This window comes from Coccomyxa subellipsoidea, assembly GCF_000258705.1.
Source record: "Coccomyxa subellipsoidea C-169, whole genome shotgun sequence".
In the NCBI taxonomy this organism is placed as follows: domain Eukaryota; kingdom Viridiplantae; phylum Chlorophyta; class Trebouxiophyceae; family Coccomyxaceae; genus Coccomyxa; species Coccomyxa subellipsoidea.
The window spans coordinates 882,753-905,449 of NW_005178034.1; the positions used below are offsets into that span (position 1 = coordinate 882,753).

Below are 22,697 nucleotides of genomic sequence, written 5' to 3' on the forward strand. Positions count from 1 at the left end.
ACGACTACGGCCGAGACATTTTGAAATTCAGGATGCTGATTACTTGGACAAATTGGACCATTCTGGAGCGCATACACCTCGCGCAAGCACCAAACTTTGAACACAAGACAAGTCTCGTCGAGTCACCTTGAATGCCGGATGCGCCCGTGACCAGAGCTGTTTTACCCATTTCTCTTGTCTCGGATGTTGTTCTCGCCTCCGATTTGATAAATTAGAACTTCTCGGATATTTGCAGTCAGAGATCCTTTCGGATCGTGTCCGGGTCCTCAATGCATTCCAAAGGGGCTATTTTTGGCAGAAGGGTGGATCTCGTAGAAACTTTGCATGCAAGTCTGCAGAGATTAGACAATGGCGAGAGGCAGTCGGAAATGTACGTGTTTGGAACTCTTTTTCTTTACTCTTGTGCATCTGGAATCCTGCTGGGTTTATGCAGCTTTCCACATTTCACATGTTCACCACGTCTCTAGAGTCCGCCGACTGAGTGCCTCAAACTTGTACGTCAGGAGACTTCTGCAGGTCCACTGGCAGGCAGGATGAATCTCATACACCAACCGTGAAGGATCATGCACACAAATCAACTTGCAAGGACACTGCTGCCTGATAAAACTGTTTTCAATCGCCCATTATCATGCATACTTGCATGGCATGAGAAGAGGATTCTGCATCCCCGGAATCTTGCAACACCACAACCCTCCCAGACATTTAAAAAACCCCTGCAGTCTCTGAAGAATTCTGCAGGTACCATTTATACATGGGAATCCCACTGCAGCTTTCAATACTTGGGGATGACCTTCATCTTGGCCAGATAGTCCAGCTTGTGCAGGACGACCTCCTCTGTGTACAGCCTCTGCGCCCAGCAAAACCAACAGTCAGGTCCTTCAGTGGTTATGGCTCACAATGCAACGGACTTGCCCTAATGGAGACCCCAAAACAGCAGAAAGACGCCTCTGCAAGCTGCATAACTTGCTTTGCATGTGTTAAGAGAGCAGAAAGGCCATAATGGCCCTTGTTATCTCGTCTTCATCCTTTTGCATGGAGCCACACACGGATGCATGGACACGTCATTCTCTTTGTTCCGGTCAGCTGAACCAAAGTGTGACATGTGCACCCACCTGCTTGTCGTAGCCGGCCTTGCGCAGCTTGTTCACATCGCCAAACTCATCAGAGGGGACCGTGAACATGGCGTCTGCAAACTCCCACTGTGCCAGCTGCACCACACGACACCCTTCTTGTTAACAAACCTCCGTTTGCTGATCATGTTCCTGTCCTGCCATCTGAACAAACAAATCAAGTGATGTGACACCCACCATTCGTTGGGCAGTCAGCAGGCTGTATCGCCAAAGGACTAGACAAATATGGCAGGGGAGAACTTACCTTCTTAAAGGGGATGTCCTTGAGGTTGTGCTTCTTGACAATGAAGGCCCACAGGTCCTTGTGGTGCGGCATGAACTTGGTCAGGGGGATGCGAAGGCTGGGACCAACGTCCAGCTTGAACCAGGATGCCAGCACCGGCCACAGCTGCACAGCCAATCCACCAAAGCATCAGTCACGCCTGTACACGCTCATCATCATACTCACATGATGCGTGCCATGCATGCGAGGCAGTCTTAATCAAGCATGCTGGAAGCGTCTAAAATCAATGTTCCAAGGCCTTGTCAAGTCAAGCCTGCCTGTTCACACATGTGTGCTCATGACGACATGATGCATGCCATGCATGCCAAGCGGTCCTTAAATCAAATCAGCTGGAAACAATCCTGATCTGTGCCCCACAGGCTTGATAAATCAAGGTTGCACACACACGCCTTCACAGTGACTGTCACCGTGTGACACGAAGCATGTCATGCATGCCAAGCGGTCTTCAAACCAAATTTCGGTCACACTGGAAGCAACCTTGATCTATGCCCCACGGGCTCGGAACATCAAGCCTGCAGACACGTGTCGTGATGACGATGTAATGCATGTCATGCATGCCAGGTGGTCGTCAGAGCACACCTGCTGGAAGCGGAACTGGTCTCCATTGGAGATGTTGTAGCCGTCGTTCTGGGCTTGGGGGTGGGTGGCCAGCCAGATCTGCGCATCTGCCAGCAGGTCCACATCTACACAGTCCAGCAGCACCTTGTAGGCCACAGGGGTGCCAGGGAACCTGCACATATCCAACTCTCTTCAATATTCACAGTAACCCCTTGCTGCTGGAGAGTGTCTTGCACATTTGAACTCTCTTCAGTACCGTCTCGCTGCTGGGATTCTTCAGCCTCTCATGCTTTTGTTGTGAGCATACTATTTAACTAAGTGTCGCCATTTGTCTCTGCATGCAGCTGCATGGACCGGCTCTGCGATGCATCTCCTAATGGTGCTTGTGCTGGAATTTTAAGAAAGTATGTGGATGGCGCTGAAAGCAGCAGTGTAATGTGCCTGCAGGAGAAGCAGCACAAGCAGAAGCAGCAGAGGGATGAGGGGTAGACCTGAAGAGGCCTCCCAACTCCTTGCAGAGGGTGCCATAGACAGCAATGTTGTGCAGCAGATTCATGTACCCCTGCGAGTATCCAATGATGCACCCTGGCAACAGACATGCACACTTCATGAAAAGCCCATCAAATGCTTGCCAGCGCCCTGCAGCAACCAAGGCTGAGCAGGACATGCAATGTGAGCAGAGAAAGGGTCAATGAGCTTGCAGGAATTCACAGCAAGGGCAGCTGACCTGGGCGCAGAGAGGACCAAGTCCATTTGGCACCCTTCTTGCGGCGCTCGATGACGTAATCCTCTGCAGCAAGGTCCTTAGCCTCATTCAGTGAGAGATTTAAGGCGATCTTGGAGATATTGACTGTACCTTGCACACTGCAAGTGAGGGCGTACCTTCATCATAGTAGAAGTTGGGAGGGAAATGCCTGCACAAATTTCAGAATCAAAATGTGGAACAATGTCATGAACACCATGCATGTGTACCGTCACATTCTTCCATATGCTGGTTGTGCACAGTCAATCAAGCAGGTGTCACCTTGGGTCATCCTCCCTGTAAGGTGTCTTTGCTTCACCCAGGTGCAGACCTGTCCAGGAAGGCATGTCAGATCACACGGAGTGCTTATTTCACAGCTCTGCGATTTTGCCTGAATGTTTGTGCGAAAGCGCTCACCATAGTATTTGGCACCCTGCAAAGCACAGAACACCTCGCCTCACTCTTGAGCATCTGCATGTGCATGCAACATGCAGAGACTGATGAGCATGCATGAGGTGTTTGGCAAAGCCAGGCCAACACGTGCCGTGGTGAAGTACACATGCTGCAGTGGGTTCTTGCTCTCTTCCAGGGCCTCAATGATGTTGGCCATCCACACAGCGGTGTCCTTGGATATGTTGCTGATGTCCCCTGTTGCACAGCAGATCCCCAGCTTGCATGCAATATGAGCACAGGCAAAGTCCAGGCATGATGGCAGAATTCATGCATGTTGAGAGATAGCTTGCTGTGCAAGTGAGCCTGTCCTGAGCCTTGCCTCCAAATGCGAAATGGAAGAAGTGTGTCACTTTGGAAACCTTCTTAGAGCTCAGCTCCTTCTTGACTGCCTGTCATTGGACGGACTCCTGTCAAAGCTGGCATGTGCATGCATGCACATACAATGCGTCCCGATATTGCATTGAGGCGCAATAGGAAGCAGGCTTTCGGTGGGAAGCAACATCGCTCATCATCGAAGCAAGAAATTCACCTCCTTGTCATACATGTCAAACGACAGCTGCTTTGCTCGATTGTCGAAGTCGAGAGGCTCCCTGCTGACGGCGAATATCTCATCCCAGCCAAAGTCAGGCTTGGACAGATGCGATATCAAAGCACGACCCTGCAGTAGAATGCTTTGATCTCAAAACATTTCTATGCAGCTTGAAGAACAGAATGTGAGGATATGACGCAAAGCTTAAAAGCACCGATGCAGTTGTGCCAACCTGGATGCCTGTAGCTCCAGTCACAAGTGCGACCTTCTTCGTCGACGTCATGGTTCAAAGGATGCCCAGATTGTGATCGACGAGATCGTCTTTGCCTGGAGAATGTTTTCACTCTTACGCATTTGCATTGAGGGAGGCCGCAAACACATACACGTGACAGCACCTGATTAAGAAACATGGACTACTTCCTCACAGAGCATTTGACATATGCATGCATGGGTTTAAGCATAGGATTTTGAGGCTTCCTAAAGGCCTTAAGCATATGCATGATCATGCCTGCGGCTGCAATCTGCATTTTGAAGGTTGCTTCAAAGTCAATGGAGGCCGGCTGATTTACAGCGCAGATACACCAAGCTCAATGGACGGAAAAAGATTGACTGCAAACAGATCCCATATGCTGGCTGTGAGCGCTCTGCTAGCACCAGGAATCAGAAATTTAGCGCATGGCCATCTGCACCCATGCATGCTGCTACACTTCCAAGTGGATGCATCATATGGTGCAAACTACATGCGTTCTGACAAGAAGTTGATCCTATTGGGAGCTCTAATCTCAACGGAGCTACAAATATCGAGTAGCTACAAATATCGAGTGCCCTTGTTATGAACGTATTCAGCAATGTCTCACTTTGAGAGCCTGAGTCTGGCAGTATGTTTCACAACTGGCAGCCCGTACTCTGATCTTCTCAAAAGCAAAGAAAAGTACACAGGCCCATCCCGTCTTTGAGCGGTAATAGATACTGAATGCTACTGTCACGGGTCCAGTTTGTAGACACTGCCAACCGTGCAGGAGTAAACACACTGCAATATATTGTCTGGCCCCAGCTACAACTTGCAAGCTGCTCATTACCTGCACATGCTCCAAGCTCCATGCTGCCGAATCGAACGTCAATGAAGGACACTCAACATGAGAATGCCTGGCTTGCAATGTATTGTCAGCTTGAGTCAGGGAGGAGATATGCATCAGGGTGCCAACGCGGCAAACCAGAAACTGACCAGAGCGAGGCCCATCATCCCCCCAAGTCTGGCATTTGCACCACAGTTGGTGGAGGCAACCAGTCAACACCGTGAGGCATTCAAACGGGTACTGGACAGCAACGTCTATTCTGAGTTCAGCGCGCATGCAGCCGTGTGAAGGCAGGTCAGTGCATGTCATCGACAAGATCGCCATCCATGAAGTCTTCCTCATTGAATGTGCCGTTGATGCCGGGCTGAGGTGCCACCTGCATCTTGTGCCTTGCATCTGAGACCACCCTCTTCACCTCCTCCACTGACTGCTTGCTCGGCTGCATAAGGGCCTGCAACATGGCACATGTTGAATCGCAGTCAGCAGTGCTTACCGTGTGAACACCAGCACTGCCATCCTTCATGCTGAAGCACCTGAGGTCGGCAAGCTCCTCATTCTGCCAGATGCACGTTCCTGGCTGAAGTACCATGCACGCATGCTGTGCACCGGCCCGCTGCGCTGCAAACGTTCGTAGTGTGGCATGTGCACCATATACATTCCCTGGAGTCCTCACAGCATATAGCGCAGGTACGTAAGTGCTTGTAGTTTTAAGGCCGCCTGTCCTAGTGCAGTCCAGAAACGATGCCATGACGTGTTTGTGCCAAACGCTGAAGTGCCTCGAGCCCACAGATGTAAGCTGCACTCATACCTCCTTCAATGCGGGAGTAACATGGCAAAAGGGACACACAGCAGGTTAGGCACCACTGAATGGGAAAATACAGTGGTAGCACGGCAGGGCGCGCACTTGGGCAGCGCGGCCACCGTCGATGAGTTCCTCGGGCAGGTTTTTGAGGAACCAGGGGTGGGAGCGGATGCCGGAAATGGAGATGCGGTTGCTGGGGTTGGCCTGGAACACTTTGGAGATGAGGTCCACACACTCCCGCGACAGCGCCAGGTTTGCCGGGAAGCTGTACTTCACCCCCATGATCCGCTGCAAACACACGAAAAGGCCGTCAGCCCCCGGGCCCTATTCCTCTCATCAGGAGGAGGAGAACAGGCCCCAGGGCATACACGCAGGGTGTCTGCAGACACATCTACTAGGGAAGTCCTTTACTATGGTCCCCATCTCAATGCTAACTTCATTGAGACCATCTTGCTGGAACAATATGTGGTGCCAAATCTGAGGTGAATTTGCTATGCAGACAGTGGTGCAAGAGGTGATGTGCTAAACTCAGACAAGGGGTGCATGCAAATACAGAAGGGATGCCGATGGGTAATTATCTGTCAGGTGACAGCAGATGAGGGTGTGAGGGGCACCTGGATGGTCTTCCGGAAATTCCTGGGGTCGCTGGGGTCTTCAAAGGGGTATGCACCGACCAGCATCACATACAGCGTGACCCCACAGCTCCATACATCTGCTATCTCTCCGTCGTAGTGTTTCCGGGAGAGCACCTGCGGGGCAACAATAACTTTCTCTCTCCAACGCACACGCCAGAGAACCCGCATGTTGACTGATGCAGCAGATTGACACAGGCACAGGCACAGCACAGCAGAAGAATTAAAAAGCATGAAGTACAATAAAATAGCAAGGCAGCAAACAGGAGGGCGCACCTCTGGTGCAATGTATGCCGGAGTGCCGACGGTGGATTTGGGTTGCGAGTCGAATACAGCCGACTTTGAGTAGCCGAAATCGCAGATCTTCAGGCGCGGCGCAGGCCTGCCGTCCAGCAGTGTGTTCTCTAGCTTTAGATCGCGATGGCACACCCCCTGCCCACCAGAACAATGGCACCCAATTGACATTTGACATCTCGGTGCTGCTTGCATTGATGCAATGGTGGGCCCTACTGAGTCACTCACACTGTGGGTGGGACTTTACAGTACCAAACAGTGATGAATTCCCAAAGACCATCTGCGATACCCTCACGTCAAGTAGCACTGATGGCTTCAGGGGAAAATCTCTGCCAGTGCTGCCACATGAAGAGGTCTCGAGATTGGCACCGCTTACTTGGGCTTCGGGGGGGACAGAGCATGCAGAGCAGGCCAAGGCTTGACTTGGGAGACTGCCATACCTGGCTGTGGCAGTACTCGACGCCGGATATGAGCTGCTGGAAGAAGTAGCGGGCCTCGTCCTCTGAGAAACGGCCGGCCTTGACGATGCGGTCAAACAGCTCGCCGCCCGCTGCATACTCCATCACGATGCCCAAGTGTGTGCTCGTCACAAACACCTCCTTGAAGCGGATGATGTTGGGGTGCAGCAGCGAGCGGTGGTTGATCAGCTCCCTCTCCACATTCCTGTGCAGCACATTATGTAGTCATAGGACGGTCACTTAGAATGGCACGCCCTTGACAATCGTGGTCCCTTGTGCTGCCGCTTATGTACAAGTGCACCACAGAAGTCCTTTCTGAATCCCCATCCTCTGCTCTGTCAGACAACCCACATGGCCAAAGTCAGCCCTGAAAGCATCAGCAGGCCAACATGAACCATCCTTGTCTATATTTTTAAAAGAGCGCAACGAGCATAACCCGAGGCACGTTCATAGATACAGAAGTCAGTGTATGCATGCACAACTGCGCCAGCATTATAAGGCTGCTTTCAGCTGTGGGCATGGTGTTCCTGTGCAAGGCGCATTTGCCAGGGCAGAAGGGTGGCAGGGGCTCACTTGTCTATTTTGTCGCCACGCTCAATGAACTTGACAGCCACCAGCTCCCCAGTCAGCCGGTCCTTCATCAGCTTGGCCACGCCAAAGTTGCCGCTGCCGATGTCCTTGATCATTTCAAACTTAGCATTGTTGATGTCCATTTTGACGATCTGGGGAGGGGCGGTGGTTGTAGGTGCCAGTTTTGGATCTGGAGTGGCCTCTGTGGTGTTCTTTCCAAGGGCTCTAAGTGACCATGTGCTGCTGGTCTGCCGCTCTACTGCCTGCCTGCATACACCACCTTGTGTTCTCTCAGCTGATCTTGACCTGCCCCAGGCTTTTTCTCGATCGAGGGGCGTACAGCTCTGCACAGCATGTTACTTCTCTCCCTGTCAGGCTTGCAATTAAAAAAAGGCACACCTGGAGGTGCAAGGTAACCCAAGGTCCTGCACTGTCAGCGACGCTTCTCCTCAATTGAGCTGCCTGTCGCTCGCTGCTGCTGGGGTAGAACACCTGGGTGATGCACATGAAGAAGTATTCAGCTGATCATAGCAGCTTGGCGCAGTTCTGGCAAATTGATGATTTGTCAGGGGAAACTGGGTCAGCATCAAAAGCTGGCTCCTTCAGAGACGGGTTCCAAAATCCCTGTTGGATCGCGAATTTCGCATGGAAATACTTTAATAACGGTCCTTACATGATTGTTCAATGAAAAGGGCCACCAATGTTCCTGAAAGGACTGGGAGCAACCGTCACATGTGAGCTAGTACACATGCCTTTCGACGGTATCTGGGGGTGCCTGATCCTTCTACTTCACTCTTCGCGATTTCGTCGATTACTGCGGTGTAAAAGCATTCGCAAAAGCAACATGCACGCCCTCCCATGAAAAAAAGTTTCCAAGTCTCACAGGAAGGTGTCGCTTAAAGCTTCAACAGCCTCAACTGCCACCGACAACGATGCAGGACCATACAAGGATACCAAAGACCAGCGAATCAACCAATGGATCGCCCTCCCATAAGACATATTTGCTGCTCCCTCGCGGGTTGACCACTCCCTGAAGGTCTCTGGGATGACTGGGGCGTCTTGAAAGGGTCCCAGCCCCGCTCGCGCAACGCAAGCGAATTTAAATGAAAACAACACCGTAGAAACAAAGCCCACTGCGATCCCTGGCTCCAAGGGATGCCCGCACACAGACGAGCAGGACCCAGGGGACTCGAGGCTTTTCAGACTCACCGTCAGCACACCGTACCGATGGCTGCCCGCCCCCTGCAAAGCTCCTGGTGACGCCAATACACAATATTTGACAGCTCCTCTTGATTGCCCCTGCTCCCTCCTCAGATTGCACAGCCTGGAAGCTCTGGGTGAATCTGCCCTTTCCCAGCATAATCAACTCCCCAAACGGCGTTCCTGGTCAGTACTTGGCCTGTTTTGGTCGCTGACGCCATTCTCGGAAGAAGGTGATGTAATTGTATCGGAGCGCGTGCTCCCCACATTCCTGCACGGTGGTGACAGGCGACCTCCTCCAGCCAGCCACGGGGCTCTTGAGAACGGAGTCCCACCCACAAGCCTCACTGTGATTGAAATGGAATCTGTCTAGTGTGGCGCTGGGTGCTGGAACTCGTCCTCGAACCTGCCTCGGATTACGCTTGAAGCTGCGCTGGTGGTTAGACCAAAAGATTGGTTTTGAACTCTCTAAGCCGGTACATAATTTTTGTATGAACTAGGATACCTTTGTCGTGCGCGACTGCCTGTACCATGGGAGACTTCGTTGGAACTGGTGTCGGTCGGAGCGGTGCTTGGTCAGCTACCGGAAGAGTTTCCAAGAGTGATGGAACGAACCAGCTCTCGCCCCGAGGCACCCCTGGAAGATGCTCTCGCCCAGGCAGATCGATGCCTGTCGTCTCTGTGCACGAGCAGGCCTCCTTTGGGCGATCCCTGCGTGGCAGTGCCAATACAAAGGTAGGAGATCAAAACTTCAGATTTTCAGTACGAGTGCAACAATCTATGATGCAGGGCATTTTCTTTGCCCCTGGTGGTGAAGTTTCCTCTATCAGTTGGTGCACATTTTGCTACGGAGAGGCCTTGATGTAGCAGTTTCTTCGCATGGCTCTGCTGCATCAGTCACAGGAAGAGCCACGTTGAATGTACACTTACACCCGGAATGCAAAAAAGTCAGGATCCTCAGTGGCAATATGGCTGTTTAGCAATGCTGACCTTTTCTGTGACCTCTGCTGGTGCAGGCGAGGAGGGATCCCCTGGTGTGCCAATCCTCCCTGACGATGACAGGCGCGCTTGCCAGCTATGACATCCCAGAGCAGCAAGTGCGTCCCAGCATGCCGGATTGGCTGAGCAAATGCATTGCAGAGGCCGCAAAGCACCTCGACCAGGCCCCCTTCCTGCAGCTGATGATGTCACTCCAGTCTGACAGCTTTCTGCACCACTCAGTCCCGTCAGCGGTCGTTCAGGTGCGTCTACAGCCAGCCATGCAGCAATTTCTGCCTTTCTGACCCTGTGCCAGGCATTGAATATGAACGCACCTGCTCTGCATGCCACATGGTGTTTAGTTGATGATCTTAAATATTTGCTGATATTGACATCACTTCACTATGTGCGCATGCAGGCCCCTCAGCTGTGGCACGGCATTGCAGAGCACTTGGCAGAGGCCTCACCGGAGGTCATTGTGCTCATACACCCAATCAACATGACCTCCTCACACAGCAGCCGCGCCCTGCAGGTACATTATTCAAAACCTCACTCAATTTTGAAACCGGCCACTTGCATTGGTTGCGCTCTTGATCACGCGCTCCTTGAGGAGCTTGAAGTACTGTGCTGTGTTGCCTTGTGCCTGCACCTGTGTTGCACGTGTGCTGATGGCTGTTGGCGCAAGTCCTTTTTAACATCAGCCAGTGCTTGGTTCTGGTGTCCGTTTGTTCTGGTCCATGAGGTGCCTCCAAGAATGCGCATTTTGTTGTGCTTACGGCCTTGTGTCTCTTTCAATTGCAGGCTGCCAGGGAGAGCGCAAAGTACAGCGCGACAGATGTGCTGACAGGCATTGCCGTCGGAGAGGAGCCCGCGCACATCTGGCAGCAGAGGCATGCCGAACGCATGGAGTCATGTGCGCGCATGATGCAGAGCGGCCTCTCCATCCCGGCCCTCTCCGGCAGCATCGGCGACTGCTGCGATGATGAGACCAGTGCTCAGGTGAGGACCCATTTTTTGTGCCTCTTGGTCATGGAAGGTACTGCTGTACTATCCACAGACAAATGGGATTGGACAACTCCTCTGGACGCGAGTTTGCGCACCACATTGACTAATGTTCACATGGTTGTCAGCGCTTAAACTGGACCCGCTTCAATATGAAAGCATGACTGTTTCTTATAGAAGCATTAGAATGTTTCGGTATGTAGCAGTGCTGCAAGGATCTCAAGATGAATGGACTCCCAATTCTGAAGCATTGATTGCATTGCAGGCGCCCGTCGCGAACAACATCCTGCCTCACAGCCCGCGCAGCAGCGGCAGCAAGACCGGGAAGCCGGGCAGTGCGAATACAGAGAAGGGCGTGCAGTACTGGGGCGTTGTCATCCAGAGCAGCTGGGCAAGCGATAACGATGGCTGCTATGTGCTCAAAACGATGCGCAGCGCCGTGGAGGACTGCACATGCGTCCACTACAGCCTAGTCAGCGTTTGCCAGGGTGAGCCTTACAGCGCCCAGATGGCTGCGCAATGGCTCACCGCCTGAGTGCTCTGCTGCATCGTGTGGGGCTGCCAGAAGAGTGTGTGAGATCGTGTGTGCATTGTCTGCATCAGATGTGTAGAAATTTGTAGGGCTTGTCTGGTGGTGTGTGTGTATTAGAGGAGGGTGGGAGGTTTAGAAGCCGGTTTTTGTGATGTGTGCCGCTGGCGCAAATTTGCTGTAGAAGAGGTGCCTGTACAGGTTCACGGTTACAACTGTGTCTGCATGGCAGGCTGGAATTAGCGTTGCTGCCTGGTTCAGGCATGCAAGAGTAGTATTAAACCAGTTTGTGTGGAGGGTTGCTGATGGTTTGCTTTCATTTCACACGATCCTGGGGCTTCCTCAGTGTCGCTCCAGCTCAGCAGAGACTCATATTCCTTGCAGGGCGCTAGATGTAGAAGCATAGCTATAGATCAAGAGAACATTACCCCGGAACCAATGTAGATACTTCGCCTTTATGCGTTAGCTCTATAGCGATTATTCTTCTGACTGGCAAGAATTTTGGAACATACCATGGATCTGATATCGATTGTGAGAGTGTTTGCTGGATGCAATGATCGTGATAAAATTGTTGGCTTGCTCCAATCGAGAATGATGCAATGGGATGCCTCTGGCTGTGCATCAATTGCCTGTGTATTATGAGGCAGCCATGCATGGCCGTGTAAGATGCTCGAGCTGATAACGTGGTTGCTCCTCCTCCAATTTACATGGCGCTATGGATTGCAGCATCGCACATCCTCGTACATGCAAGGCATCTTTGCATATTTATCTCCCTTTCTACGTTAGGAAAACAGCAGGCCAACCAATCACCTGCTGTGCATCTGTCCATCTTCCTCTCTGCGCTTTTCAGTACTGCAGAGCATTATCTCATTTGGCTGGCAACCCAAGTTGCTCACAGGACCTTTTCAAATAGCTTCCAAAATTGGGCTCACATTGCTCACAGATGACTGCCGCTCAAACGTCTCATGTTTCTGGCAATCCAGATTGCCGACAACACCCTTTCAAACCCACTTTCATTAAATGAGCCTACAAACTTTGCTTAGAGGTGACTGTCGGCCCAGGGCGCTCGCTTCAAGCTCTAGAAAGCTTTAGACCCGCTTCCAGAAGGTTGCCCACAGGTGACTTGACTGTCAGCCCAAGCGCTCGTAGAGCTTGTAGAGGAATGTGCTCTTGGCGTACATGGGGTCCCTCTCCAGCACTGCAATCACATCCTTCAGCGCCAACGCCCTGCGCTCCCCTTGTGCCGAGGGCATAAGCGCCGCTGCACGCATGCCCAGCTGCGCCGCACCTGCCCACCCCAAAAGTACCGTTCATCGGCAATGCTGAATGCCAAGCGCTGACAGTGGTTGCTCCACAATCAGGCAGCAGCATCACGCTCGATGAGGACAGATCATGCCCCAAAGAACACCCACATAAAAAAACAGGCTCTCAACCCTGCTCGAGCCATTGCCATTACCAAAGCCAGCTTCGCAATATCCTGATCTTTATTCTGTGAATAAGCCCTGCTGCAGAGCAACCTCTCACCTGCGCTACCATCTGCTTTGGCGGCCCCAGGAGCCGCAGCGGAGGCCGCGGGAGCGGCGGCAGCCGACGCCAAGGCCGACGCCTCAGCTGGCCCGGCAGTGCTCCCGGCCGCGGCGGCCGACGGCGCGGCGGCGTCGGGCTTAGCCGCCGGGTCCTTTTTGGCGCCCCAGCGGTTCCAGCGCGCGTTGGAGCCGAAAGCCAGCTGCGCGGCCGCGTTGGCCGCCGAGGCCTGCACCTTCTCGTCCTGCGCCTTGTTCAGCTTCTCCATCCGCTCGCGCGTCTTGTCATCCGCTGCCTTCTTCTTGGCTTCCGCCTGTGCACACTTCAAAGTGTCACTGCTTGGTAAGTGGGCTGAAATCACGGCTAAATTTAGTCCGCCAACGCTTCCTCTTTATGCATCTCACAGGTGCTGTGTTGGTGCTTCGTCAACTGTGGACCTACAACATGCATCCTGCATACAGCCATGTGGCACCCCGGTGTGAAGGGTGACAGAGCACAGGTGAAGCCACACCTTGAGCTTCTCATGCTCAGCGGCCTCCTTAGCCTCCGCAGCCTCCTGCTCCTTCTTCGCGATCTGCTGCACCTGCCTCCGCACGTTGCCCACGATCTGCACAGCAGCAGCTCGTCACGTACACCCTCTCCAGCAATTGCTCAAGTTCCACATCAGCCCTCTCAACAAGCAAAACACCCAATCTCGGAAGAACGTCCCCCACTTCAGCAGTTTCAATCACAAAGTACAACCAGTGCTACAGTGGGTGTGTTGCCGATGCAGTTTACGGTATAATGTAATCTGAAGCCAGTCACTCATGGCAATTTGTGGCACTGGCAAGGCAAAATGCTGGTCCACCAAAATAAAACCGTTTTTGAGTTCAAACCTCCATGCCAGGCAGGCGGCGGCCGATGTCAGCGCGCTGCCGGGCCAGAACGAATGCGCGCCGGAGCAGGTCGCCCAGGTGCGCCTCCAGGCCCAGGCTGATGATTTTGCAGACCTCTGCGGATACGCCCGCCAACCCGTGCTCCCGCGCTATCTCCCTCGCCTGCAGCAAGGGATGATGACATGAAGAATCACCCAGATCTCATCTGAAGCTGCGTACAGCATGCCCAAAAAAGTAAAAGTAGATAGCACTGCTTTCCCAGAAGTTGGTGTCGGCCAGTACTTCATGATAACAAGCAAATTGCTTGGTGAGGGAAGGTGCACATAAACGATACGTGTCTTCGCGTACCGGCATGCATCACTGCTGTGCGGCTCATGCAGCAAAATGATGCAGCCATTTAGTCATCAAAATTACACCTTTTGCCCCCTCGTCCTATAACTTGAGGGGTCAACATGCACGCAATCCTTCTTGGACGGGCATGTGCACAATTTGGCGATGACAAGAGTCACTTGTGTTCACTGCAACTGCAACAATCAACTGCAAAATTGACACTATGTTGATAGGAGGCTGCAGCGAGCTGGTGGTGAGGTTCACCTTTTGGGTAAAGGGGTCGCGGTTGATGCAGAGGGTCTCCTGGGGCAGCGGCATGGTGGAGGCTACGTTGCGCTCACGGCCCGCCACCATCCGGCTCTCCTCCTCCTCCAGATTCACTCCGCTGTCCTGCAAACCCCATGCACAAATATTGTCTGCTTAAGTGAAAGAAAGACAGCCCATAAAACCACGAACCTCAGGTGGCTCCCACCAGGTCTTTTTATTTCTTCTCAATTATTCAGCCGCTTTTTGACAACTATTCTCAGTAAAAGTCTGAATGACATCTGCCTCACGGCCAATACTTGAACATGCTGGATGTGCTTCCCGGTCAGCGAAGTACCACTGTGTAGGTTGTTAAACATACCCAGTGTGAACCCGCTGAACGGAATGCAGACACAGCATGGCTAGGATCCCTCCAACCACGTCACCATCAAGAAAATTCCTTGAAAGGGCACGCGTACCGCAAGAACATCATTCCCAAGGTCATCCTCCTTCTTCACGCGCTTGGCGGCCGGGTCGGTGGCACCCGGCTCGGCCGGCCGCTTGCCCGCGGCGGCTGCCCGCTGCTGAGCAGCGGCCGCCGCCGCCAGCGCAGCCACGTGCTGCAATGCCACCCCATTCTGCGCCGGCATCTGCTGCTGCAGATGCTGCTGAAGCATTGGCGCTGACCCCACCTGCGCGCGCGGATCCCGCCCTGTACAAAAAACAGGACACATGAAGGAAGAAGACAGCTAGCTTCATCCATTCTGGAAAATGTGCACAAATGTGACCCACTTGGGCACAAGTCTGTCCTGCCTGCCAATTGGCCTTGAAATTGTCTCCTGTTTATGATGCCATCTTGCGGCACATTTGTGAGGATCTGACACAGCCTGAGGCTCTGTCCAATTTTGACCCGTCAAAAGGACTGCTGACCGCTTTGTATCCTTGTCAATTAGACTGATGAACCGTATCTGGTGATTAAATTCTGTCCAAGTCAAGCTCGGCTGCAATTCATGACTGGCTGGTGGTAGGTGTGCGGTATCAGTAAAATCCATGAGGTACCTGACACTGTAGATATCAAAGCAGATGTTAGTTCAAGCATGGAGGGTGGAATGTGATGTACCTGGGTTCTGCTGCACTGTTGTGTATGGGTACGGAAACTGCTGCTGGGATACAGCCGGTCGAGGCTGCTGCTGCTGCTGTTGCGGCTGCTGCCTGACAAGCTGCTGCGCTCGCAGGAACGCCAGATTTGCCGCTGACTGCGCCTGTGACACTGCCCCTGTCACACACACACACAGGCATTCAGTCAATCAGCCTTTTATGCAGCCCTGCTCATACGCTCCTTCCAATGCCGAAGCATAACCTCCAGCCTTGTCCTAGCAGGCAACCAAACCAACATGTGCTGGGGCCAACTGGCAATATTGAGCGGTGTGCCCACTTAGTTGATTGGGTCCTGCTCGTCTCCGGTGAGTCCAACAGGTGTCAGGACATGTGACACTCCATATCTGCAGCTGGTCAGCACACGCATCCTGCCTCTCTTGGAAGGAACTGCGCCTAAAAATGCAAACTATACGCCGCACCAGGGGTGGAAGCTGGTCTGATGGGTGGGGCAGGTGACGGCGCTCTGGGCAGCTGCCCTGCCTGCAGCTGCTGCCCGTTACGGTTCGGCTGCTGCGCAGTGGACGCTGCCTGAGACCTGGCCACCTGCGGCAGCACGACTAATTTATCAGAATCACTCTTGACACTGCTCATTAGCACATTTTCACATCATACTATGCCAGCATCTGGTCATAGTTGCTCACACTTTGCATGTGGGCTGGTTGATCTCCCTTTTCCATCGAGCCACGCAGAGCGACCGATCTGTGCGGATTCTCAGTAAAACTGGAGAACACGGCGATCGGGAGGAAATTGTGCAGGCGGCAGTTGGGGCCGAGGCAGAGTACGATATTGCGCAGAGTCAGAGCAATTTCAGGGACAGCAGATGTGCGGCAGAGGTGGGTAGATGGATGCGTGCCTGCTGGCTGTGCTGCTGGAAGTCTGCTAGCAGCTTCTGGCCCACGATTGTTCTCAGCTTCATGTTCCACTGAGTCTTCTCCTCCTGTGTCTTGCAGGTCTGCGCAGGGCAAGCAAGAGACTGGAAGCTTGCTCACAATGCTATGTTCCTCAATTTTGCCCCCCTGAAGATGCATTCCAACAGTAACCTTCAGGATCTGCTTCCTTGCGGTGCCTTTGAGGCCAGACAAAGGAGTTTGCACCTTGTAGGCCTGCATGTGGGCCGTCAGAGCTGCCACTTCATGGGCGGGAAGTTGCTTCTGCAGATACGCGATCAGGTCGGTCATAGTCTGCTGTTTTGGCGGCGGCGGCTGACCCGGCTGCTGCTGCTGTTGCGGCTGTTGCTGCTGCGGCTGCTGCACTGCCCCCTGTGGTGCAGGGGAGGGCGCTCTCGGTGCAGGAGAGGGAGTTCTGGCAGCCTGAACACAACTCAATTTCAGATACTTGGCAATGCCTCTGGCAGGCTGCCTTGACGCATGGGCAATGGCAGCAGAGCAGCATTGAATGGGCTGCATCAGAAAGGGCCAGACGAGGGCAGAAGGTAACTCGCACAATAAAAGGCGCAGAAAACATGTTCCACAAAGGCCCCAAAAAGGGAGCAACAGGGGGGGTTAAGACGAGGCAGGACACCTGGAAATTGAAGCAACATTGGGCGAAATGCATGAGGCACTAGGGTCGCACAGAGGCATTGGCAGTGATCAGGGCAAAATGGGGCTGAAGCAGGTGTCAGAAAAGGCCACACAAATGCACTGGCAGTGGTAGTAGAGCAACATGGGGCACAAGGCATCTGTCACAAAGCTAGATAGCAGCGTCATGGCAGCGGCAATGGTTGGGAAGCAAAAAGGGCCGGGCATCAAATGTCACAAAGGCCATTCAGAGGCACGTGCAATTATTATTATTATTACACGCTTTTCCTGCCAGAAGCAAGGTGCGTCTGCAGACAAGCGGCAGTAAAGGCTGCCAAAATCCCACCCCTTCATGGACTCGCCAGATCCAAGCAAGACCCAATCAACCATGGGCACGGTGCTCAGTATTTATACCGCCCCCCGCCAGCCGGGGCCAATCGTGCAATCATTGCAGGGAAATTTGGGGCAGCATGTGTCACAAAGGCATTACAGTGGGAGCTGCAATAGTCACAGAGCAAGATGGCCAGGAGCAGGGGGAAAGCAGGCCATGTGCAGTGGCAATGATTGCAGAGCAATATGGGCAAGGCACACAGGTAGAGGAAGGGCCGCACAGAGGCAGTGGCTGTGATTGCAAGGAAAGCCAGCACAGGGGGAATCGTCAAAGAGGCCGCAGAGAGGAAGCAGCAGTGGTGGCAAAGGAAAATGGGCCGGGCAGCAAATGTGACACAAAGTGGCAGCAGCAAAGCTTGCCTAGTGAAAATGGGGAAATATATGTCACAAGGCAGTACAGGTAAGGGGAAGGTCGGCTGGAGAATACCTGCGCTTGCCGCTGCAGCTGCTGCTGCTGGTATAATTGCTGGAGCTGGCGAATCTGCTCAGGGTTGAAGTTTGCAGGCACTCCTCCCTTCCCCGCCTGCAGCGCCATGGTTGCTGAGAATGCTGCCTGCTGCTGCGCCGCACTCGCCACCGGCTGCACCGGCTGCCGCTGCTGTGAATACTGCGCGCCCGGCTGCTGCTGTGGCATATGCGGCCGCTGCTGCATCTGCTGCTGCTGCTGCTGCTGTGAGTACTGAGCTGCTGGCTGGGGCATCTGCGGCCGCTGCTGCTGCTGCTGCTGCTGCTGCTGCTGCTGCTGCTGTTGCTGCGGTTGTGAGTACTGAGCTGCTGGCTGGGGCATCTGCGGGTACCCAGGCGGCCTCTGCTGGTGGGCAGCAAGCCCTGTCGGCTGGGGAAGGCTCACACCGCCAGGAGCAGAGTATGATGGGGGTCCCGTGTGTTGCTGCGGGGGACGCATGGGCTGGGAGGCCCCCACTGGACCGGGGGGTCCGCCCACCTGAGCAGGGCGGGGTGGCATGCCTTGCAGAGCGCCCCTCGCCTGTGGCATCATCCCCTGCTGCGGCTGCGGCTGCTGCATGCGTGCAGGTCGAGCCATTGCATGATGCTGTTGTTGCTGCTGTGGTGGTGGCTGCTGCTGCTGCTGCATGTACGCAGGCCGCACCGCTGCATGCTGCTGCTGTGACGCCACTGGAACACCTGATCCCACACGGTACTTCTCAAGAGATCGATTTGAGCACATCACGGTGTCCGGATGGTGCCGTGAATAACTGGTGTAGACGGGTGATGATACAGACAAGGTGCTTTAAAGAAGAGGAAGATGAACTTGCCATTAGCAGCTGGTCCTGGCTGCGAAGTGCCAGGCTGTTGCTGGAAAGGCTGCTGAAATAATGCTCTGTATTTGTTGTCGTCGTCAAGAGTGACAGTATCCTGAAGCACAGAATCGTTTAGCTCTAAGAACTGCTTCGTTGCGGCATTGGGAATCATACTGAGGCATAACTGCCAAGAAACGGATTGATGAGTGCTGGATATTGAAACTGATGTCAATATTTAGCTCACATCTGCCCATCTGTCTTGCCTTGCACGTACAGATGCAGGACATTCAAACATTTCCAGAGCCTCACCCCATCATCATCCTCGTGTAGCATAGCTAACAAGGATCTTTGATCCTGCGCCATATCAGATACTGAAAGGGAGAGTTGATCCCTCCGAAAGATGCTGCTAGGGGTCACACATCAGGAACTGACTCCTCCCTGGTTTTTACCCATCTCAACTGGGAGAAGCTCGAAGAGAATGTCATTCGTTGCACCTTCTGCTGTATTTATTTCTTCCTAAATCAATTTCGAAAGATTCAGGCTTCTACGCATCTTGGAATGATGCTACAGTGAATGATGCATCCTTGACAGGAGCAGAATTTGCATGGCTGGTAGATCTAGATGACTGCCCTGTGCGCCAAATCGGGCAGCGATTACGGGACGGATCCGGACCTCCTTGAAGCCCCGTTGACCCGCGGTCAGAAGTTTCTCCGACACCTATAATTTGTGCTCCGCGACGATCTGCGTGAAATTGATCGTGCACGAACACCACTTGTTATCTTCCCAATCTTTTCAAGGTCAAGGAGCTTCCCATACGCCTGCCTAAATCATCGACTGCTGCAGTACCAGGTGAGTGATCCCATGCTCCTTCTGCCCTGCTTTGGTTCCCGATCGATGAACTGTGATGTTATCATCGGTCTTGCTAAGTATTTGAGTATTAATTTGAGATTCAGATGCGTGAGACGCAGCACGCCCTGCAGCTTCTCGGCAAGTCTGTAGTAGGACTCGGTGTGCACGTTTGTTGGCAAATAGAGGGACGTTCATCATTCAGGTCCCCGAAACATTACCAGCTTTGCTTGAGTATTGTTGTTGTCAGCTTGGCAATATCGCATTTCGTGGCGTTTTCCTCCATTGATCGCTTTTTAGCGACGAGTTTGGTCTATGACGCTCTGCGGCGCGTCTTCGGAAATTTGGGACATCGGATCACACCATCCTTACGTGCAAGCTGTCTCTATCATACTGTAAATATTTGTGTCGAGCTCAGCAGCTCCCGCAACAAGCAAAGGACGTTTTCCTGCAGGGTCATACACAATGGCGAACCAGTCTCCTTCCGTTCTGGTCATTCTCTGCCTCATCCTGGCGGCCCTCCTCGGCTCAGCACGCGCCCAGGCTCCCGACCTTGCGCCCGCTGAGGCCGTTGCCTCCCCAGTAGATGCCCCTGTGGCAGCTCCAGTAGCCGCTCCCACCGAGGCACCAGCTGCAGCACCAGCTACCGAGGTGCCAGCAGCAGCCCCCACAGAAGCCCCTGCCGCAGCTCCCACAGCCGAGGCTCCAGCCGCCGAAGCACCAGCCGCCGAAGCACCAGCAGCAGAAGCACCAGCAACTGAGGCTCCTGTTGCTTCAGAGGCATCCCCCGCCGCATCGCCTGCCGAGGCCCCTGCTCCATCTGTCAGCGGTGTTGCCGGACTTGCCGCCAGAACCGGCCCCCCAGCAAGTGCGCTGTCCCCTCCCCTTTTCACCACCAAGCATATTACTTGAATCGATGTCCTCGCATGCATGCATGCGTGCCTTTCAAACGAATCAATGAAGACTTCACCCAACAAGTTGTAGGAGAAGATCAAGGTCAGAGTAGCACAGGTGGCCGCAGCTTCACGTGCTATCCATGCATGCAGGAAATTACAACAATTGAAATGCATTCTGTGCAGCTCTTTGCATAGCTGGTCCCTTACAGCTTTTAACAGAGCATCAGCTAGCAGTAAACAACAAGTGCTGATTGTCTGTGTTGTGCGCAGACTGCGTGGCCGAGGCGATGTCCCTGACCGGCAACAACGCGCCGTGCGCGTCGCTCATCAGCTCTTACCGCAGCATCCTCGACTCAAACCCCTCCACCGATGACGAGTCCATCAAGGCTGCAGTCGCGTCAGCACCCGTCCCCAGCTCACAGTAAGAGCCTGCCGAAAGCCCCCCAGCCAGCTATGCTGATGCACTCAGTGAAAATCGCCTGCTCCGCCATTTTCATGTAGTTTGCATTTGTGGGCAGCTTGTGGGCAGGCGCACCTTTCCTCCTGGCAGAAATGGTGCAGACAGTTGGCGATCAAACCGCCTTGGGTATGTCTTGCATTCAGACCAGACTTCAAATAATAGGAAATCTTTGTTGGATCTGGGCTGACCTGGTGTGTCTGTGCTGTGCAGGTGCTGCGCGGCTGTCAGGGTCTTCATTGAGGATGTGAGAGCCCCCTGCCATGCTGCATCTCACACCAGCAATTTCCCTGGTTGTACACATTAAGATACTTGTATCCTTGACAAGCAATCCAAAACATGCTGATGGGAAGGACGTTGTGTGCAGGGCTGCTCTTGCAGCCAGCAGCTGCTGGGACTGCTGCCCATGGTTGGCATCTCAACTGCACAGATTGAGTTCGGTGAGCGCATTGCCCCATGTCATGCTCTGCATTGCCTGCTGTTAGCAAAGCTTACCTTGCCTTGCGAATTGACACAGTGCCTGGGCCATTCGCAATCATGGGTACCCACCGGTGACAAGTGAATGGCAATCTGTTGAGAAGTTTTGACAAGATCTCCAAATCCATCTATTTAAGTATGTGGTGTGCTGTGTGCAGCTGTCAAGGCGACTCAGTACTCATCATGCGCCAACTCTGACAACGGTGGGTGGATCAACAACCCCTGCACTGACAGCTCGAGCTCCTCCAGCAGCAGCAGTACCGGCACCAACACTGCCGGCCGCCGCCTGCTCATGGTTTGATTTTGAAACTGACAGAAGACAGCAGAGGCAAGAAATTCACCCTAGATTGGGTAGGCTCATTTCAGGCTAGATACAGAGCTCAAGCAAGCCTTCCAGAGTAGTCAGTGCGTAGAGTAGTCAGGGCCAGAGGATACCTTGTCGATGCAGCAAGCTTTGCATATTTGCAAGGACGGCAATGCAGAATGGCTTATGCAGCAGTGTGCATTGTTTGTGCACTGCTGGATGCAGCCTGACACCAGAATGCTTGCAAGAGCATAAATAGACCAGAAGGAACAGGTGAACACTGGCCCATGTGACCCATGTGACATTAGGGCCGGGCAAAAACCTTCAAGAACCCATTGGAATTTTTCAAGGAAATTGACTTGTCTTGCGAACTCTTAAATGAATGCTGCTGAGTGTGTATTTGCTTGCGCAAGATGGAATTTTGGCGCAGTGTTAATCAACCCTAGTAGTACAGTAGGCAGTGTGCATGATGGCACCACCAAATGATTACACTTGCTAATAATTTGATGTAGATTTGTACCTTAGTATCACTTGGGCTGAAGCAATCCAGCTGTGTGTAAACCTCCAGTTGTCTGTTATTGTGATAAAGGGACCAGTATATGTTGTATATTACAACTCTTGGGCCCTAGGAATATACATGTCATTGCTGTGAATGTAGGAACAATTTGCAAGCCAGTTGGCGACTCACTCAAGCATGATGCTTGAAGCGGGGACACAGACTTCACAAAGCAGTGATAAGAACTGGCACGCACTTGGGAGCGCATGTCTGAGCCATGCTGCCTGAAAGAGTCCATCAAAAATCTTCATGATTCGTCTATTGATAGCGACCACTGCAACTGGCATTTCAAGTTGCTGCCGGCAGCGATGATCACCCCGATAGTCAGCGCGACTGCCACTAGCCGCTCACCCCACTCCACTACCATTCGTGAAGATGGTGCGACTTTGCATGCACAAAAATGTGTCGAAGGTGACATCTAGTTAGCATGCATGCTCCAGGAGTCATGGCCAGCGTGGCGCCAGCGTGGCAAGGCCACGTCATGAGGTCCCCAGCACAAGAATACATAGGCATCAATGCAGATAGCATTGTCCAACCAAGAGAATCTCAAGCTATTTGTAACCACCTTAGGATCATTGGTGTCTCAGGTTGATCAGTATGTTCTATTGTTGAGTACACATCAAGTCGAC

The 22,697-nt window shown here is 53.1% G+C and overlaps 5 protein-coding genes across 5 annotated transcripts; 2 read left to right on the plus strand and 3 right to left on the minus strand.

Moving 5' to 3' along the window:
* Nucleotides 1-772: 772 nt before the first annotated feature.
* Nucleotides 773-3,978, minus strand: COCSUDRAFT_63836 (hypothetical protein; the record flags this gene model as incomplete). The annotated part of the gene is made up of 9 exons (XM_005647185.1): nt 773-847; nt 1,113-1,208; nt 1,375-1,518; nt 1,993-2,143; nt 2,463-2,556; nt 2,699-2,761; nt 3,131-3,146; nt 3,696-3,824; nt 3,928-3,978. The coding sequence occupies 9 exons, from the start codon at nt 3,976-3,978 to the stop codon at nt 773-775; spliced, it is 819 nt and encodes a 272-aa protein (XP_005647242.1).
* Nucleotides 3,979-4,238: 260 nt separating this feature from the next.
* Nucleotides 4,239-8,831, minus strand: COCSUDRAFT_66347 (protein kinase 2). Its single transcript, XM_005647186.1, has 8 exons — nt 8,737-8,831; nt 7,927-8,019; nt 7,531-7,794; nt 6,940-7,162; nt 6,482-6,637; nt 6,188-6,322; nt 5,676-5,861; nt 4,239-5,222 (listed from the first exon to the last, which is right to left on the minus strand). Exons 3-8 carry the CDS (start codon nt 7,668-7,670, stop codon nt 5,067-5,069), a joined length of 996 nt encoding a protein of 331 aa, XP_005647243.1. The 5' UTR covers nt 7,671-7,794; nt 7,927-8,019; nt 8,737-8,831; the 3' UTR covers nt 4,239-5,066.
* Nucleotides 8,832-9,080: 249 nt separating this feature from the next.
* COCSUDRAFT_66348 (hypothetical protein) lies at nt 9,081-11,242 on the plus strand (the record flags this gene model as incomplete). The annotated part of the gene is made up of 5 exons (XM_005647187.1): nt 9,081-9,462; nt 9,744-9,968; nt 10,124-10,237; nt 10,507-10,704; nt 10,973-11,242. The coding sequence occupies exons 1-5, from the start codon at nt 9,259-9,261 to the stop codon at nt 11,240-11,242; spliced, it is 1,011 nt and encodes a 336-aa protein (XP_005647244.1). The 5' UTR covers nt 9,081-9,258.
* Nucleotides 11,243-11,925: 683 nt separating this feature from the next.
* On the minus strand, nt 11,926-18,060 carry COCSUDRAFT_47656 (TAF4-domain-containing protein; the record flags this gene model as incomplete). The annotated part of the gene is made up of 10 exons (XM_005647188.1): nt 11,926-12,524; nt 12,761-13,073; nt 13,272-13,367; nt 13,636-13,797; nt 14,230-14,355; nt 14,688-14,920; nt 15,329-15,484; nt 15,786-15,909; nt 16,461-16,625; nt 17,701-18,060. 10 exons carry the CDS (start codon nt 18,058-18,060, stop codon nt 12,367-12,369), a joined length of 1,893 nt encoding a protein of 630 aa, XP_005647245.1. The 3' UTR covers nt 11,926-12,366.
* Nucleotides 18,061-19,247: 1,187 nt separating this feature from the next.
* Nucleotides 19,248-22,089, plus strand: COCSUDRAFT_53631 (hypothetical protein). The gene is made up of 6 exons (XM_005647189.1): nt 19,248-19,381; nt 19,833-20,246; nt 20,545-20,695; nt 20,945-20,978; nt 21,099-21,171; nt 21,367-22,089. The coding sequence occupies exons 2-6, from the start codon at nt 19,844-19,846 to the stop codon at nt 21,507-21,509; spliced, it is 804 nt and encodes a 267-aa protein (XP_005647246.1). The 5' UTR covers nt 19,248-19,381; nt 19,833-19,843; the 3' UTR covers nt 21,510-22,089.
* Nucleotides 22,090-22,697: the final 608 nt, after the last annotated feature.